Source organism: Balaenoptera borealis (genome assembly GCF_965194805.1).
Source record: "Balaenoptera borealis genome assembly, chromosome: 3".
Taxonomy (NCBI): Eukaryota; Metazoa; Chordata; class Mammalia; order Artiodactyla; family Balaenopteridae; genus Balaenoptera; species Balaenoptera borealis.
Genome location: NC_138866.1, coordinates 155,949,641 through 155,966,898, shown reverse-complemented (window position 1 = coordinate 155,966,898; position 17,258 = coordinate 155,949,641). Strand labels below are relative to the sequence as shown.

The 17,258-nt window shown below is 43.4% G+C and overlaps 1 protein-coding gene across 7 annotated transcripts in view; it reads right to left on the bottom strand.

The window, feature by feature from the left end:
- Positions 1–17,258, bottom strand: part of WDR37 (WD repeat domain 37) — a 90,589-nt gene that overhangs the window by 54,058 nt on the left and 19,273 nt on the right. For all 7 annotated transcript variants that reach the window (XM_082386085.1, XM_082386079.1, XM_082386080.1 and 4 more), the window contains 4 exons: positions 13,841–13,976; positions 12,847–12,918; positions 8,734–8,778; positions 6,476–6,552 (listed from right to left, as the gene is read on the bottom strand). In XM_082386085.1, the coding sequence (XP_082242211.1) occupies positions 6,476–6,552; positions 8,734–8,778; positions 12,847–12,918; positions 13,841–13,976 (330 nt within the window). The remainder of the gene's footprint in view (positions 1–6,475; positions 6,553–8,733; positions 8,779–12,846; positions 12,919–13,840; positions 13,977–17,258) is intronic.

Sequence of the window (17,258 nt, the reverse complement as noted above, 5' to 3'; positions counted from 1 at the left end):
CCACCTGGTCTTCCTTTCATGGCAGATCACGGAGTGGTCCCGGCACCGACCACACCTCAGGTGCATCTCAAATTCAAGCTGGGGCCCCCAGGGAACCCCCAAGTCCTGAGGCAGCAACTTTCAAGCAAGAAAAGTCCCTGCATCCAACGCAAACAAAATCCTAAAGAAAATAAAGTCAACCTTACATTCTAAATAAACTATTAAGTTTTTTAATCTAAGTATTATATGTAATAATCCCTCTCACAAAATTGGTGCTTTTTAAATTCTATTTGGAAAAAGAAATCCATACAATGTAAACTCATCTCCTGAACTTCTTGAGCATCAGTCCTCATGCTCATCTCTGCCCTGTCCTCCCCCAGTGCTCACTGTTTCTTGAGTGAACGCATGCATTAAGCACAGCACTTGACACTTTGGAAATTCCACGAGGGAAAAATCTGTGTTAAAATAAAATACATAATACACTGAATTAAAAATGAATTGTTAAGACCACTTACCTAAAGAAAACTCATTCTTACTCATTACTGGAATTCATTAATTACTTAACCCATCTCTAAATAGAACAACATTTAAAAGGTTTAAAAAGAGAAAAAGTAAAGGAATATTCACAGGCAGAGATATGAAAACTGGAAGATTACTATAATCCTCTAACAATTACAGCCAAAACGTAAATGGAAACCTAACGTTTGCTTGACTACATGAAATCACTCAGCGCCCTCTGCCTGGCGAAACTTCCCCTCGCTGGAGCAGCACAGGGAAGGGCTGAACACGTGTAGACTCCACAGCAAAGAGCCGCCCTCAACAGAAACTAGGAAGATCAAGTCACCAAAAAGGATAACTAAGACCCCGCATGATTATCCAAAGAAGGTGCATCTGTATCCTACAGGACAAGCAAGCATGTAACCGAGGGGTTTGTGGTTTAAGCCTGTGGATTCATTCTTCTCAACATGCAACCTCTTTTGTTACAAACATTAAAACTTTACCCACATGAGACATTCACAGAAAGAAAGACAAGATGAAAAGTCAGAGGGCTATGTGCCAGATGAAGAAACAAGATAAAACCCCAGAAAAACAACTAAATGAAGTGCAGATGGGCAAACTTCCAGAAACAATAACTGAAATGAAAAATACACTAGAAGGAATCAATAGTAGAATAACTGAGCAGAAGAACGGATAAGTGACCTGGAAGACAGAATGGTGGAATTCACTGCTGTGGAACAGAATAAAGAAAGAAGAATGAAAAGAAATGAAGACAGCCTAAGAGACCTCTGGGACAACATTAAATGCAACAACATTCGCATTATAGGGGCCCCAGAAGGAGAAGAGAGAGAGAAAGGACCAGAGAAAATATTTGAAGAGATTATAGTCGAAAACTTCCCTAACATGGGAAAGGAAATAGCCACCCAAGTCCAGGAAGTGCAGAGAGTCCCATACAGGATAAACCCAAGGACAAACACACTGAGACACATAGTAATCAAATTGGCAAAAATTAAAGACAAAGAAAAATTATTGAAAGCAGCAAGGGAAAAACGACAAATAACATACAAAGGAACTCCCGTAAGGTTAACAACTGACTTCTCAGCAGAAACTCTACAAGCCAGAAGGGAGTGGCATGATATACTTAAAGTGATGAAAGGGAAGACCCTACAACCAAGATTACTCTACCTGGCAAGGATCTCATTCAGATTCGATGGAGAAATCAAAAGCTTTACAGACAAGCAAAAGCTAAGAGAATTCAGCACCACCAAACCAGCTCTACAACAAATGCTAAAGGAACTTCTCTAAGTGGGAAACACAAGAGAAGAAAAGGACCTACAAAAACAAACCCAAAACAATTAAGAAAATGGTCATAGGAACATACATATCGATAATTACGTTAAACGTGAATGGATTAAATGCTCCAACCAAAAGACACAGGGTTGCTGAATGGATACAAAAACAAGACCCATATATATGCTGTCTACAAGAGACCCACTTCAGACCTAGGGACACATTCAGACTGAAAGTGAGGGGATGGAAAGAGATATTCCATGCAAATGAAAATCAAAAGAAAGCTGGAGTAGCAATACTCATATCAGATAAAATAGACTTTAAAATAAAGAATGTTACAAGAGACAAGGAAGGACACTACATAATGATCAAGGAATCAATCCAAGAAGAAAATATAACAATTATAAATATATATGTACCCAACATAGGAGCACCTCAGTACATAAGGCAATTGCTAACAGCTATAAAAGGGGAAATCGACAGTAACACAATAATAGTGGGGGATCTTAACACCTCACTTACACCAATGGACAGATCATCCAAACTGAAAATTAACAAGGAAACACAAGCTTTAAATGACACAATAGACCAGATAGATTTAACTGATATTAATAGGACATTACATCCAAAAACAGCAGATTACACTTTCTTCTCAAGTGCGCACAGAACATTCTCCAGGATAGATCACATGTTGGGTCACAAATCAAGCCTCAGTAAATTTAACAAAATTGAAATCATATCAAGCATCTTTTCTGACCACAATGCTATGAGATAAAAAACATAAAAAACACAAACACATGGAGGCTAAACAATACGTTACTAAATAACCAAGAGATCACTGAAGAGATCAAAGAGGAAATCAAAAAGTACCTAGAGACAAATGACAACGAAAACACGACGATCCAAAACCTATGGGATGCAGCAAAAGCAGTTCTAAGAGGGAGGTTTATAGCAATACAAGCCTACCTCAAAAAACAAGAAAAATCTCAAATAAACAATCCAACCTTACACCTAAAGGAACTAGAGAAAGAAGAACAAACAAAACCCAAAGTTAGCAGAAGGAAAGAAATCATAAAGATCAGAGCAGAAATAAATGAAATAGAAACAAAGAAAACAATAGCTAAGATCAATAAAACCAAAAGCTGGTTCTTTGAGAAGATAAATAAAATTGATAAACCATTAGCCAGACTCATCAAGAAAAAGAGGGAGAGGACTCAAATCAATAATATTAGAAATGAAAAAGGAGACATTACAACAGACACCGCACAAATACAAAGCACCCTAAGAGACTACTACAAGCAACTCTATGCCAATAAGATAGACAACCTGGAAGAAACAGACAAATTCTTAGAAAGGTATAATCTTCCAAGACTGAACCAGGAAAAAACAGAAAATATGAACAGGCCAATCACAAGCACTGAAATTGAAACTGTGATTAAAAATCTTCCAACAAACAAAAGCCCAGGACCAGATGGCTTCACAGGCAAATTCTATCAAACATTTAGAGAAGAGCTAACACCCATCCTTCTCAAACTCTTCCAAAAAATTGCAGAAGGAGGAACACTCCCAAACTCATTCTATGAGGCCACCATCACCCTCATACCAAAACCAGACAAAGATACTACAAAAAAAGAAAATTACAGACCAATATCACTGATGAATATAGATGCAAAAACCCTCAACAAAATACTAGCAAACAGAATCCAACAACACATTAAAAGGACCATACACCACGATCAAGTGGGATTTATCCCAGGGATGCAAGGATTCTTCAATATACGCAAATCAATCAATGTGATACACCATATTAACAAATTGAAGAATAAAAACCATATGATCATCTCAATAGATGCAGAAAAAGCTTTTGACAAAATTCAACACCCATTTATGATAAAGACCCTCCAGAAAGTGGGCATAGAGGGAACCTACCTCAATATAATAAAGGCCATATATGACAAACCCACAGCAAACATCATTCTCAATGGTGAAAAACTGAAAGCATTTCCTCTAAGATCAGGAACAAGACAAGGATGTCCACTCTCGCCCCTATTATTCAACACAGTTTTGGAAGTCCTAGCCATGGCACTCAGAGAAGAAAAAGAAATAAAAGGAATACAAACTGGAAAAGAAGAAGTAAAACTGTCACTGTTTGGAGATGACATGATACTATACATAGAGAATCCTAAAGATGCCACCAGAAAACTACTAGAGCTAATCAATGAATTTGGTAAAGCTGCAGGATACAAAATTAATGCACAGAAATCTCTTGCATTCCTATACACTAATGATGAAAAACCTGAGAGAGAAATGAAGCAAACACTCCCATTTACCACTGCAACAAGAAGAATAAAATACCTAGGAATAAACCTACCTAGGGAGACAAAAGACTTGTATGCAAAAAACTATAAGACACTGTTGAAAGAAATTAAAGATGATATCAACAGATGAAGAGATATACGATGTTCTTGGATTGGAAGAATCAATACTGTGAAAATGACTATACTACCCAAAGCAATCTACAGATTCAATGCAATCCCTATCAAATTACCAAAGGCATTTTTTACAGAACTAGAACAAAAAATCTTAAAATTTGTATGGAGACACAAAAGACCCTGAATAGCCAAAGCAGTCTTGAGGGAAAAAAACGGAGCAGGAGGAATCAGACTCCCTGACTTCAGACTATACTTCAAAGCTACAGTAATCAAGACAATATGGTACTGGCACAAAAACAGAAATACAGATCAATGGAACAGGATAGAAAGCCCAGAGATAAACCCATGCACATAAGGTCAACTAATCTCTGACAAAGGAGGCAAGGATATACCATGGAGAAAAGACAGTCTCTTCAATAAGCGGTGCTGGGAAAACTGGACAGCTACATGTAAAAGAATGAAATTAAACACTCCCTAACACCACACACAAAAATAAACTCAAAATGGATTAGAGACCTAAATGTAAGACCAGACACTAGAAAACTCTTAGAGGAAAACACAGGAAGAACATTCTTTGACATAAATCACAAGATCTTTTGTGATCCACCTCCTAGAGTAATGGAAATAAAAACAAAGATAAACAAATGGGACCTAATGAAACTTAAAAGCTTTTGCAAAGCAAAGGAAACTACAAACAAGACGAAAAGACAACCGTCAGAATGGGAAAAAATATTTGCAAACGAATCAACAGACAAAGGATTAATCTCTAATATATATAAACAGCTCATGCAGCTCAATATTAAAAAAACAAACAACCCAATCAAAAAATGGGCAGAAGACCTAAATAGACATTTCTCTAGAGGACATACATACGGCCAAGAAGCACATGAAAAGCTGCTCAACATCACTCATTATTAGAGAAATGCAACTCAAAACTACAATGAGGTATCACCTCACACCAGTCAGAATGGGCATCATCAGAAAATCTACAAACAACAAATGTTGGAGAGGGTGTGGAGAAAAAGGAACCCTCTTGCACTGTTGGTGGGAATGTAAATTGATACAGCCACTATGGAGAACAGTATGGAGGTTCCTTAAAAAACTAAAAATAGAATTACCATATGACCTAGCAATCCCACTACTGGGCATATACCCAGAGAAAACCATAATTCAAAAAGACACATGCACCCCAATGTTCATGGCTGCACTATTTACAATAGCCAGGTCATGGAAGCAACCTAAATGCCCATCGACAGACGAATGGATAAAGAAGATGTGGTACATATATACAATGGAATATTACTCAGCCATAAAAAGGAACGAAATTGGGTCATCTGTAGAGATGTGGATGAATCTAGAGACCGTCATACAGAGTGAAGTCAGAAAGAGAAAAACAAATATCGTATATTAACACATATATGTGGAACCTAGAAAAATGGTACAGATGAACCGGTTTGCAGGGCAGAAATAGAGACACACATGTAGAGAACAAACGTATGGACACCAAGGGGGGAAAGTGGCGGGGGGGGTGGTGGTGTGATGAATTGGGCAATTGGGATTGACATGTATACACTGATGTGTATAAAATGGATGACTAATAAGAACCTGCTGTATAAAAAAATAAATAAAATTAAATTAAAAAAATAAAAGAAGGAAGCAGGCACAAAAAAAAAAAACAAACTTCACCCACATGAAATGATATCACACACACCAGTGACATACAGGATTTATCTCACATGAAAGACAGACAAGTTGTTTAAAATCAAATACATAAAATATTAAGAAGTATAACTTGGCCATAAAATTTTTAAAAACTAATGTAAATGTTTAACATTTGTGGAAAGGAAAGTGAAAGCAAACACACCCGGATATAGACAGAGAAGTTGGCCCTGGTCCGCTCGGCGGCCAGGCTGGGGGCGGCACTCTGGCTGTGTTGAGTGCTGGCGTCCTAGCTGGCAGGTGTCCTCGCATGGCCTCTCCTCAGTGCGTGCAAGGAGAAGGTACAGGGAGCCCTCAGGTGTCTCTTCTCCTACAAACACTGATCCTACTGGATCAGGGCCCCACCCTTGTGACCTTATTTGACCTTAATGACTTCCTTAGAGGCCCATCTCCAAATACAACCCCATGTGGGGTTAGGACTCTAACCTATGAGTTTTGGGGACACACACATTCGGCCCACAACACAAATTACAAGTTTATCCTAAAACTCACAAGCATCCAGAACCTACCAACATACCCCATATCGTGCTTTCAGGGTAAGTAAATGTGCTGCTTACACTAGTGTCGGCTGCAGGCTGAGGAGTGGGCAGCTGAACCGCGTACCTCCAGACATGGGCGGTCTGATCTCCAGAAGCTGAGGAGAGAAAGAGGGGAAATTACCCGAGGTGCAGACGTGCACTGGCTAGGCTCCTGCTAAGTTCTGTACCTGAGGGATTGCAAGTGATTGACTGTACTTAAACAACTACTTCTGAGACTACGTAATGCTACTGACAACAGCAAAAGTGCACAAAGATAATGATTATCTATAAAAATAACCCCCCTTCATCTTAGGATGGAAAGTTGTAAAGGTTCAGAGAAAATTTACAAGCTGTAGATTTTATTCTCCATCTGGCCAACCTAAGAAAACGGAAACCCAAAACTACAGTAACTCAAGGGCACGTTCCCATCCACTGAACCTGGATGCACCCCACAGCTGGCCATGCAGCCCTTGGTACTGAGACCTTGCTATCACCAGCCAGGCCGCAAGGCGATGCTTGGACTTGGGAATGACAGAGGGCAGCTGAGGGGCACAGGCAGGCCCGCAGACATGCGAAAGGGCCACCTCCACTGCCCCCATGAGAGCACCGTCTTAACCCCACCTTCTCTGCGTGGCTGCACAGCTTCCCCAAAGCAGCAGATGGCGGCACGTGTCTGTGGCGTCAAATGGATTTAGTGCCTGACCTGCCCATCTCCCTCCGAGTCAGCGTCCTGTCCAAACCCCTATCTGGCGCTCCACTCTCCAGGCCACTACTTTATGTTTCCATTTCCCACTGCAGCTTCCTGACGTGTCTCGATTTCATCCCTTCTTTCCAGCCTGGTTGTCACTGGTCTCCATGTCTTCACAACCACAAAACAAACGGCCCACATAACTAGGTTCAACTCCTGGCCTCCTTTACTCCCCAGATGTTGATTCAGGCATCCACTAGCTCTGTGGGGGAGGCCTGTTAAAACTGGACCCTCAAAGGACCCTGCCACCTGATCGACTTGAGTGTAAGAGCACTGATTAGTCCCACTTCTGTCCTCTGTCCTGGGGTCAGCACAACTGGCCCATGGGCCAAATCCAGGCAGCCACCCACCCTGTAAACACAAACAAGGGTCACTGCCCACTGCCATGTCCCCTCATCCGTGCACCATCTCTGCTGCTTCCGTGGCAACGGAGCTGAGCAGCTGTGACTCAGACCATGTGGCCTCAAGATGAAAACAGTTACTTCTGGTCCTTTACAGAAAAGCTTGCTGACCTCTGATCTAGACAAACACTTGTCCTTCAGGTTACCATCCATGTCCCCAAAACACCACGGGGGTCCACAGGTGTCAGACAGTTTTATGGAAAAACTCCTCAATATGATAAGGTGTTATTTTATTTTTTCTTAATTTTTATTTTAATTTATTTACTTATTTATTTTTGGCTGCATTGGGTCTTCGTTGCTGCACACAGGCCTTTTTAAAAAAATTTATTTATTTTATTTATTTTTGGCAGCACTGAGTCTTTGTTGCTGCGCACAGGATTTCTCTAGCTGCGGCGAGCAGGGGCTACTCTTCGGGTGCATGGGCTTCTCACTGCAGTGGCTTCTCTTGTTGCAGAGCACGGGCTCTAGGTAAATGGGCTTCAGTAGTTGCAGCACACAGGCTCAGCAGTTGTGGCTCACGGGCTCTAGAACACAAGCTCAGTACTTGTGGCGCACGGGCTTAGCTGCTCCCCAGCATGTGGGACCTTCCCGGACCAGGGCTCAAACCCGTGTCCCCTGCACTGGCAGGCAGATTCTTAACCACTGTGCCACCAGGGAAGTCCCTATAATCAAGGTGTTTTTAAACTACGTGAAATGAAAACAAACCCAAGGTACCACAGCTCTTTCCAGGAAAACTGCCTGGGAAGGAGTAAAGATGCGGGCCAGCAGAGAGCCTGACTCGGGGCTGCTAAATTCCTCATCTCTGTGCTGACAGGGCCTCAGAGAAGCGAGCACATTCCCACGAGCAGGAAGAGCAGGTGGCAGGGATGGGCTTCGTAAAAAGACCTCCAGGAGAACGCGGCCGAGTTCAAACTGACATCAAGTCAAGTTCACCTAATTCGCAATCCACTGCTCATTTTAAAAAAAAGTGCCCCTCAGTGTAGTTTTCTTTATACATTTCTCGTGCATTTTGTAAAATATCTACTAACGACTAAGTTCTGTGAAAGGCGTGGCTAATCCTGATGCTACTGATGAGAAAGGAATGATGACACAGCTGTTTTCAGGTCAGCAATAACTGTTCAATAAATAAAAAAACAAAATCAACATACCGGTGAGAGCCAACTGTTCTGATGGATGAAATTTAATGGAATTTACTGCAAAATAAAAATATTACAGAAACAGGTTTAAAATAAGAACGTATCATCAATATTTATTATAATTACAGCATGTATTACAAAGTTAAATTTAAAAACTAAAGGAACTATGATAGTTCAATATTAAATATCTTAATTCAGTTAAACTATGAATAAACATGTAAGTTAAAGAGAACAGAGGTAGTGCCACGTGCCGTGGCCAAAAAAAAAAAGAAGAGAGGTACAATACAAAGTAACTAAATATGAACTACCAAACTGCTCAAGAATAGGCTACACAGAAAAAGGATATTAATAATCTATTTTTTATACATAGGGAAGTCACCTAGAGTTAAAAATAAACCAGGATGAAAAAAGAAAACATAAGTATAACAAGCAGAGGCAGATTACAGTGGTGCACTCTGTTTATTGCCTACCCAGCTGCCCACAAGCCCACCCTTCCAAAAACCCAGTCTGTTCTGTTCCAGAAGACTCGGGAACTCAGAGAAGGCAAGCCCCTGATGGCATAGGGACGGTTTGGATCGGAATGGATCGGGACCAGATGAGGACAGTTACGATACCCTCCCAGTCTCCTCTCCAGATGCAGGAATCTGCCCGAGGTGTCCTGGGGAGGCTCTGGCCCCATGACAATGCTGCCCGGAGACTGACCGGTCCTGAGCCTGCCCGCCTGCCGAGGCGCTCTCCTCAGGCAGACAACGAGAGGCTGGAAGGGTGGAGGCCACTGTTCCTGGTCGGCACCTCCCAGTCACCCCAACACAAGCCGACCCAAGGCACTGGAGAGCCAGCCCACACCCCCCACAGCCCAGACACAGGACGTACAGGGAGCTTCCCAAACCTCAGCAAGTTCTCTCTTCCACTAAGACTCTGCCAGGTACGCCATTAGATCGATACTTTTCTAAGAATCTGAAAAATGCTAGAAGATGCTCTTTTACCATTAACACTAGACCAGAGAGAACTGTGGGAAGAGCTGGTGAAAACTGTAACTGCCTTAAAAATGTTAAATAGAAAATGCCCCAAATAAACACTACTAACAAACAGTATTAATGCTCCCAATTTCAACCTCAATTGTTACTTTCTGGTGTCTATGTGAACTCCAGCAAATTAGTGACGTAAGCAGGAACATTAGTAATACTCACGGATGAGCACGAGGTTTAAGTGAAGAACACAGGCAACGTGCTTAGCCAAGAATCCGGCAAATGGTGGGCGCCAACGACCACCAGCTGCAGGGCCAGTTTATTCTCAGTACTGTTTACACAGACGTTTAACAGCACAACATCACTACATGGGGCGGGGGAACCCCAGCACGCGTGGGTGTGATGAGGCCTTATAGCCCAAAGTCAGTGGGTTGGGCCAAGCCACAGCCCCACCAGCAGCTTATTCACAGCACAGCTAATGTCACTCACAGCAGCCACATGAGGAATAGAAGAGAGGGGGCCAGAGACCACAGTTCCTTATAACAAGCTCCAAGATCGTGTGTGTCTAACAAGACACATGCCCGCCCCTGGCCGGCTCCACTCGGCTCCCCAACGCCAGGGGTTGGGAGGTGTGTGGGGAGAGAGGGCACAAACCTCGGGCACCTCCTCTCTGGAGGCAGCTCCGCCAGTCCACAGGTGGGCACACTCTGCTCAGAAGACCCAAGAGGAAGGTGGCGGGCGCCAGGCACGTCAACCCACCTGCAGGGAGCTGCGCTGATTAAAAACCCCAGGGCTCCACACTCCCCTCCATTACAGTAACTCAGTCACACAATCAGCACCACTAGGTGGAAAAGGCAAAAGCAGGGCGTAAACACGACAAAGACAGTGCCCAAAGCAGCCTGTGCTCTGCTCTCTCCTCAGACTCCTCTAAGTGCACAACAAGTCCAGAAAGAAACAGGCACAAACTCACAGCAACAGAGACGGAAGACAGTGAGAAGAGGCACCCGGGAAACACCAGGGTGCAAACACACAGGTGACCACAGGGGGCCAACAGGACCCAGGGGTGATGGCACCTGAGTGGACATGGGGGTGATGGCAGGTGACTGAGTGGACATGGGGGTACATTTCTAGACTGCCAAGTCCCACAAATGTCCAACACAATGCTTTTTTAAGAAGACCTAAAAAAAAAATCCTAAAGTCTTCAAGAGACAAATATCCAACTACCTATGAAGGACCAAGATTCAAAAGAGCATTATTAGACTTTTAATATCAATCCTGAAAGCTATGAAAAAAACAAGTCAGGGACTTCCCTGGTGGCGCAGTCGTTAAGAATCTGCCTGCCAATGCAGGGGACACAGGTTCAATCCCTGGTCTGGGAAAATCCCACATGCCATGGAGCAACTAAGCCCGCGTGCCACAACTACTGAGCCCACATGCCACAACTACTGAAGCCCACATACCTAGATCCCAAGCTCCACAAGAGAAGCCCCTGCTCACCGCAACTAGAGAAAGCCCGCACGCATCAACAAAGACCCAACACAGCCAAAAATAAATAAATAAATAAATAAATAAATTTTTTAAAAGCAAAAAAAAAAAAAAAAACACGTCAGCAGAGCACTACCTTCAACTTTCAAAGAAAAGTACTTCCTACATAGAAGACTATACTCAGCCAAACTACCCATCAAGTGTAAAGGTAAAATACATTCTTCAAGCATTTTACAGTCTCAAAATTTTTCCTGTAAGACCCTTTAAGAAGGAAGCTACTGAAAGATAGGCTTCCCTGGAGAAAGAGAAAGAACAGGGTCCAGAAGACAGGAGGTAACAGAGGACAGAGGTGGAGAGAAAGCCCAGGAGGACACAGGAGGTAGACTGCAGGCATCTGTGCTACAGTCCTGGGTACCAACTGTCAGAGGGAGGGGAGGCTTCAGGGAGGGGCCAGAGTGACAGCAAAGGAACACAGACATTCAGGGAATGCCACATGTCAGGCAGATCTGCAGAGAACAAGGCCAAAATAAAAGGCCACTATTCCCTTCAGAGGAAGCCAAACTGGGGATTGCAAGTAAGGTACGTGCTTGGGAGCTGTGAACTATATGGATGCAGCCACAATTAGGTAAAACCTGAACATCCATTTAAATGCAAGTCGAGCTGTAACCATTTCACAATGACAAGGAGCACAGAGGGATGGAGGGAGGAAGTGAGCCAATCTCCTTCTCCTTAATAATAGTCACTTCCTTGTAGAAAACTCCAAAATTAAGAAATAATAAGATAGACTATTTTTTTAAATGGAAGAAAAAAGCAAACTATTTAAAACTGTTAAAAGTGGTTGCCTTTTGAGAAGTGAAAATGAGGAGTGAGGAGGGATGAGCAGGAGACAGGTGTGAATTTTTTATACAGGCTGGCTAACACTTTAATTTTTAGGTTGTCTATTTAGCCTGTCACATCCACTGCAGGCAGCAGCAGCCACCCAGACACAGAGCTGGGGGAAGACAGTGGGTCCCAGCTGGAGGGGACGGCAGACGAGGCAGGAGTGTATGTGGCGGGGGTGGGGGGGGGGGGGAACGGACATGTTCCATGTGAGAAGGTAGGAGCTGGCTCTCACGCTGAGGCGACAGGGACAGACGACAGCAGGTGCCCTAAGAGGAGGAGGAGCCTGGCCACGGCCCTGACGGGACAGCAGGTACTCCCTCCACCAAGAGGCCAGAAAACACGCAGAGGAAGGGGTTTCACCCAAGTCCGTGGGGGACACACCTAACCCTGGAGGTGGAGGGCGGACACCACCGCCAAGCCTGTCTGCAGGGGTGAGGGGTGAGTGAGCCGAGGGCAGCGTGACACATGGCCTGGAGCCGGGGCGCTGGGAGGAAGAGTGACATCTGCCCACCGGTGCCCGCAGGAAAAAGCCCTGCATCCACACCCACCAGGATCCCAGGGGCTGACACACAAAGCACCTCTGCACCCGAGGACCCTCCCAATGGAACACAGTTCGTGATGCTAGTGCACATGTTCCAGCTCCAAAGTGTGCACGGGTGGCTGGCTTTCTACGCCGCCCTCGGGACGACGCTGTTCAGGGAGCTGAGCTGCCCCTTCGTGAAGCTCACACAGTCAGAGGCAGAGGCCCGGCCCTCCCTCTGAGAGGACGCCCCGTGGTCCCACTGCTCACCTGACCCCACGTGGCCCGTGTACTTGGCGAGGCTCCGCCCCGTTTCGATGCTCCACAGCAGAGCCGTGTGATCTGCAAGATCGAAACGAACATGAGTGAGCTGCTGATTTTATGGTCTTTTTAATAAAAGAGGAAGATAAAAATTCTAAAACTGAGAAGTTACATCACCACCAGTACCTCGTGCAACTGTGCTCAATCTCCTCTGTGATCCAACTGATCGGAGAGGATAGGGGGCCGGTGACCCGTCCGAGGCCACAGAACCGGCAGGGGGAACCTAGAGACCTGAATGCCTAGGCGCTGTGCACTGCCGGCACCAGGCTGGGGACTTGGGACACAGGAGTCACTTGAGTCAAGGGCTCGTTATTTTGTTGAAATATTAAGACTTTTCAGAATATCAAGCTATATTCAAATGCAAGTACCATCCAAATCCAGTTACAAATTATTTGAGATAATACATGCTCTTTGGACCTCTCCTCTCTGGGCACAGTAATAAAAAGATAAAAAGGAGACTTAATAAGGGAAACCCGAAACAAAATGCCGATTATCCAAGTGAGATTTCAGAAATATCAGAAAAGGGTCTCTGTATTCTTTTCTTAAACTGTAATTTCCGAAACAATCTGGGGTGCTCACATATGAACACAGTCTTAAACAAAAGAAAGAACTTTCTTCATCATTCTAATGATGTTAGCATTTCCTCTTTCCACTATAAAAGGTAGGAGCTAGTGAGTAACTTTTCACAGGCTGGCAGTCGTTTTCCACAAGTGAGCACATTTTTAATTTTAGGAATTTTTTTCTGAAGGGTTATTAGGTTACGCACCTTAACTAGCTCTCAAAAGCATCTCCTCTCCAGTGAGGAGAAAGGGGGGTCTCTCTAACGCCACCCTGGGGCTCCTGACGGCGGACTCCTCTACATGCTTAGGTTTCAACGCCGCTCGGCCACTTCCGCTTCCAGGGCAGGCCACGCCCGCCAGCAGTGAGGCTGGTGTGGACTCACCGGCAGACGCGGTCCCCAGCACCACAGGCTGCGTCCTCGCCACACTGACGTCCCAGATGCCATCCCTGTGGCCGATGTACTCCTTCACGAGCTGGCACACTGCCCTGGACGTGGTGGTCTTGAAGCTGGAGACGATCTGAAATTGTGATGGGAATTTACTGAGCAAATGTGTTTAAGTTTAAAAAAAATAAGACAGCATGTCTTGAAGATACATAAATCACTGAATAGAAAATTTTAAATGTTACAGCAACACAACATAGCTGCAGCTGGATCTCACATAGCAGGAAGGAAGTCCTTACGAAGGCCTCGGAAGAACCCCACGATCCCCCCACTTCCAACGCTTGCCTACCTGTGTACCTTACATGTCCTCCCCACAAATCCAAACCATCAGACAAAATTTCCAAATTTTCAAAAAAAAAAAAACAAAAAGATGTAGCAGGACACGAAAAAGTTAGGAAGATATACCCCAAACCCTTAACACTAATTATTCTTATTATTTGGGAACTTGTGCTCTTTTATTTTTGGTAATTCATACCAACCACATATTATCAGGAGGAAAAGAGTCCAAGGTAGGGGAGGAATCAAAAGACAACACTTGTAACAAATGAGGTTACTGAGCGCGGGCTCGGCACCGGCCCTGCACTAGGAAAGGGCTGTCGCTCTGCTCCTGTATGACACAAACAGCAAATAATTCTCACTTCCTTTTATAAGTGCACGAGGAAGATGCTAATTAAACACAAAGAGTTTGGTTTCTAAATTGTCTAAGATAAAAGATGGCTTTTCAGCTTTTAATTAAATTAGAATAATGTAAATTAATCAGAATACTGAAACCGTAAAATCAAGTGAAAAAGAAAAATGGGTGGTATTACAGAGCTGTTTTAAACACTGATTTATTAGCAAAGCCCTAAAAATGTATCTAAATTTATTTTTAGTATAAAGGTTTAAAACACAATCCACTGTTCCACCACCTCAGGATGAGCCCTCAAATGATTCCTGATACAGTGAAAGGCTAAAACAGATGAACAATGGAGAGACCCACTCTTCCACCAGTTAAATAAACAGGCTCCACTGACTGGGTTTAAATTTAAAAGGAGGGCAGGATACAATATGAGCTTCCAAAAGGAAGAAGGCCTTGCTCAACCTCACACCCTCACCTTCCTCTTTCTTCTGAAAGCTCATATCCCACCCAACCCAACAACGCAGTCCCTCCACAAGGAAAAGTGCTTTTGTGCCTCCGGTGCCCTTCAGACGCCTTTAGGAGGGGCGGGGGCAAAGCGCACGGTGAGCGGTGGGAAGCTTCCCAGACAGCACTGTTACGAGACACGAACCGCCTCGACTTGACCAGCAGAAACTGGGGTCACGGCCAAGACTCGTGCCAACTGCATTTCCAAAGGAGTATGGGGAGAGGGCGTGCAGTTGATGATACCGAGCAAACGGTCTCAGGTGCTGCTTCCAGGTGTCCGACACACTCTGACCACCTATGAACTACTTTAAAAATGTGGACTCAGTCACAACTGCAAAGAGGCCCACAGGACAGACTGAATTACTCCCAGGGAACATTTGTGATGGAAAAGCAGAAGGATGCTTCCGAATTATTCTGTACTGAGATACAATTTAAAGTGCTCTAAAAACCCAAAACAGGCTTTTTCACAGCAAAAGATACTTATCTCTATAAAAACCTGTGTGAACAATTTCACAAGTTCCTGTAAAGCGGTTTGCCGGTTAGAATGTGGCGCTGCCCCAGCAGGCCTTAGAGCTGCGTCCCAGGCCCCCAGGAAGGGTGGGTCTGCGGGGGAGTGAGAAGCCTGCCCGGCTCCACCATGAGAACCCACGCTGTGGCCAGGGCAGAACACGCCTGGTCTCCATGTTCACCTTCACTCTTTAAGGTGGGTGCACAGCGCTATGAAGATGGTTTCTTCTAATCCAGATGAATTTTTAGTCTCTAAAATGACTGGGGCTTTAAATATGTCTAAACACATTCTATTAAAGCAATTATTGTACATATTTTTACCTTTGCCCAATTCTTAAGTTTTACTACTCATGGTAAGGGGTAACTCTATATAATCCTTTCTTCCTCTACTTCAGAAATTATCACAGGGACTTCCCTGGTGGCGGAGTGGTTAAGAATCCGCCTGCCAACGCAGGGGACACGGGTTCAATCCCTAGTCCAGGAAGATCCCACCTGCCACAGAGCAACTAAGCCTGTGTGCCACAACTACTGAGCCTGTGCTCTAGAGCCCGTGAGCCACAACTACTGAGCCCACATGCTGCAACTATGGAGGCCTGCACGCCTAGAGCCCGTGCTCCTCAACAAGAGAAGCCACCACAATAAGAAGCCCGAGCACCGCAACAAAGACCCAACACACCCAAAAATAAATAAAATTAAAAAAAAAAAAAAAAAAGAGGAATGATCACGAAGTTTTGGAATTCTAAGACCATACACTGTATACATGAACTGGAATAAACAATATAATTCAAAACAATATAACAAGAAGTTAGATAAGGAAGAACATAACACCACTTGACATTTTAAAGAAGTAGTTTAATGTTAATTTATTAAAAACTGCAAAACTACTAAGTGTAAGCTAGATAATACAGAACAAAAAAATTTTAATTAGCCACTTACACTCTAGAGTAATCAAAGGAAACAAAAAAATGTCAGCAATATTCAGATTTTTAAAAAACAAAAAATTACCAAAGACTTTCAAATAAGCAGAAATAGCGTAAGACTGAAGCTGCTCCTTGAATTGCAGTTCATCTCGCTGTGGATATCATAATAAGTAACTTTAAGCTGAAGAGAGCAAATTGGAAAAGTAAAAAGCTAACATTAACTATAGCCTTCACAGCAGACTCACCACAAATTTCAACTTTTTTCTAAGGTTTAGCAAAAGTAATGTACACTCATTAAGGTTAGCTAATTAATTTACCTTTTGTTTATTCCAAATACTCCAAAGTGGTGATGCACACAAAATTACCTCAAAATATTACTTCATAACAGTACTCCCCCACAGATAAATTAATTCCCAAATAATTAAATCTTTGCCACTTTAAGAAGGTCAGAAGAAGATAATTTTTAAAAAAGCAAAATATGACAAATATCTCTATTTGCCTTGGACACAGACCTTCACTTCTTGATCATACTTAGAAAATTAAAGAAGAGGTGAACTAAAATGTAACTATAGCTCAGAACCTAACTTCCACTGCTTTATACCCATTTATTAGCTTCTCCAAATTCAGAATCTCCATATCAAGCCAAATAACAATACAAAATGTACTTTCCCACAAAAAAAAACCATAAACCAAAAAAAACACATAATGTATCAGCCGCAGTAACACAGGTAACATCCAGGTATCTATGCACTGCGGCCACTTAACATCGACAATACTCCTTTTAAAAATTAGGTTTCTCTATCGCACA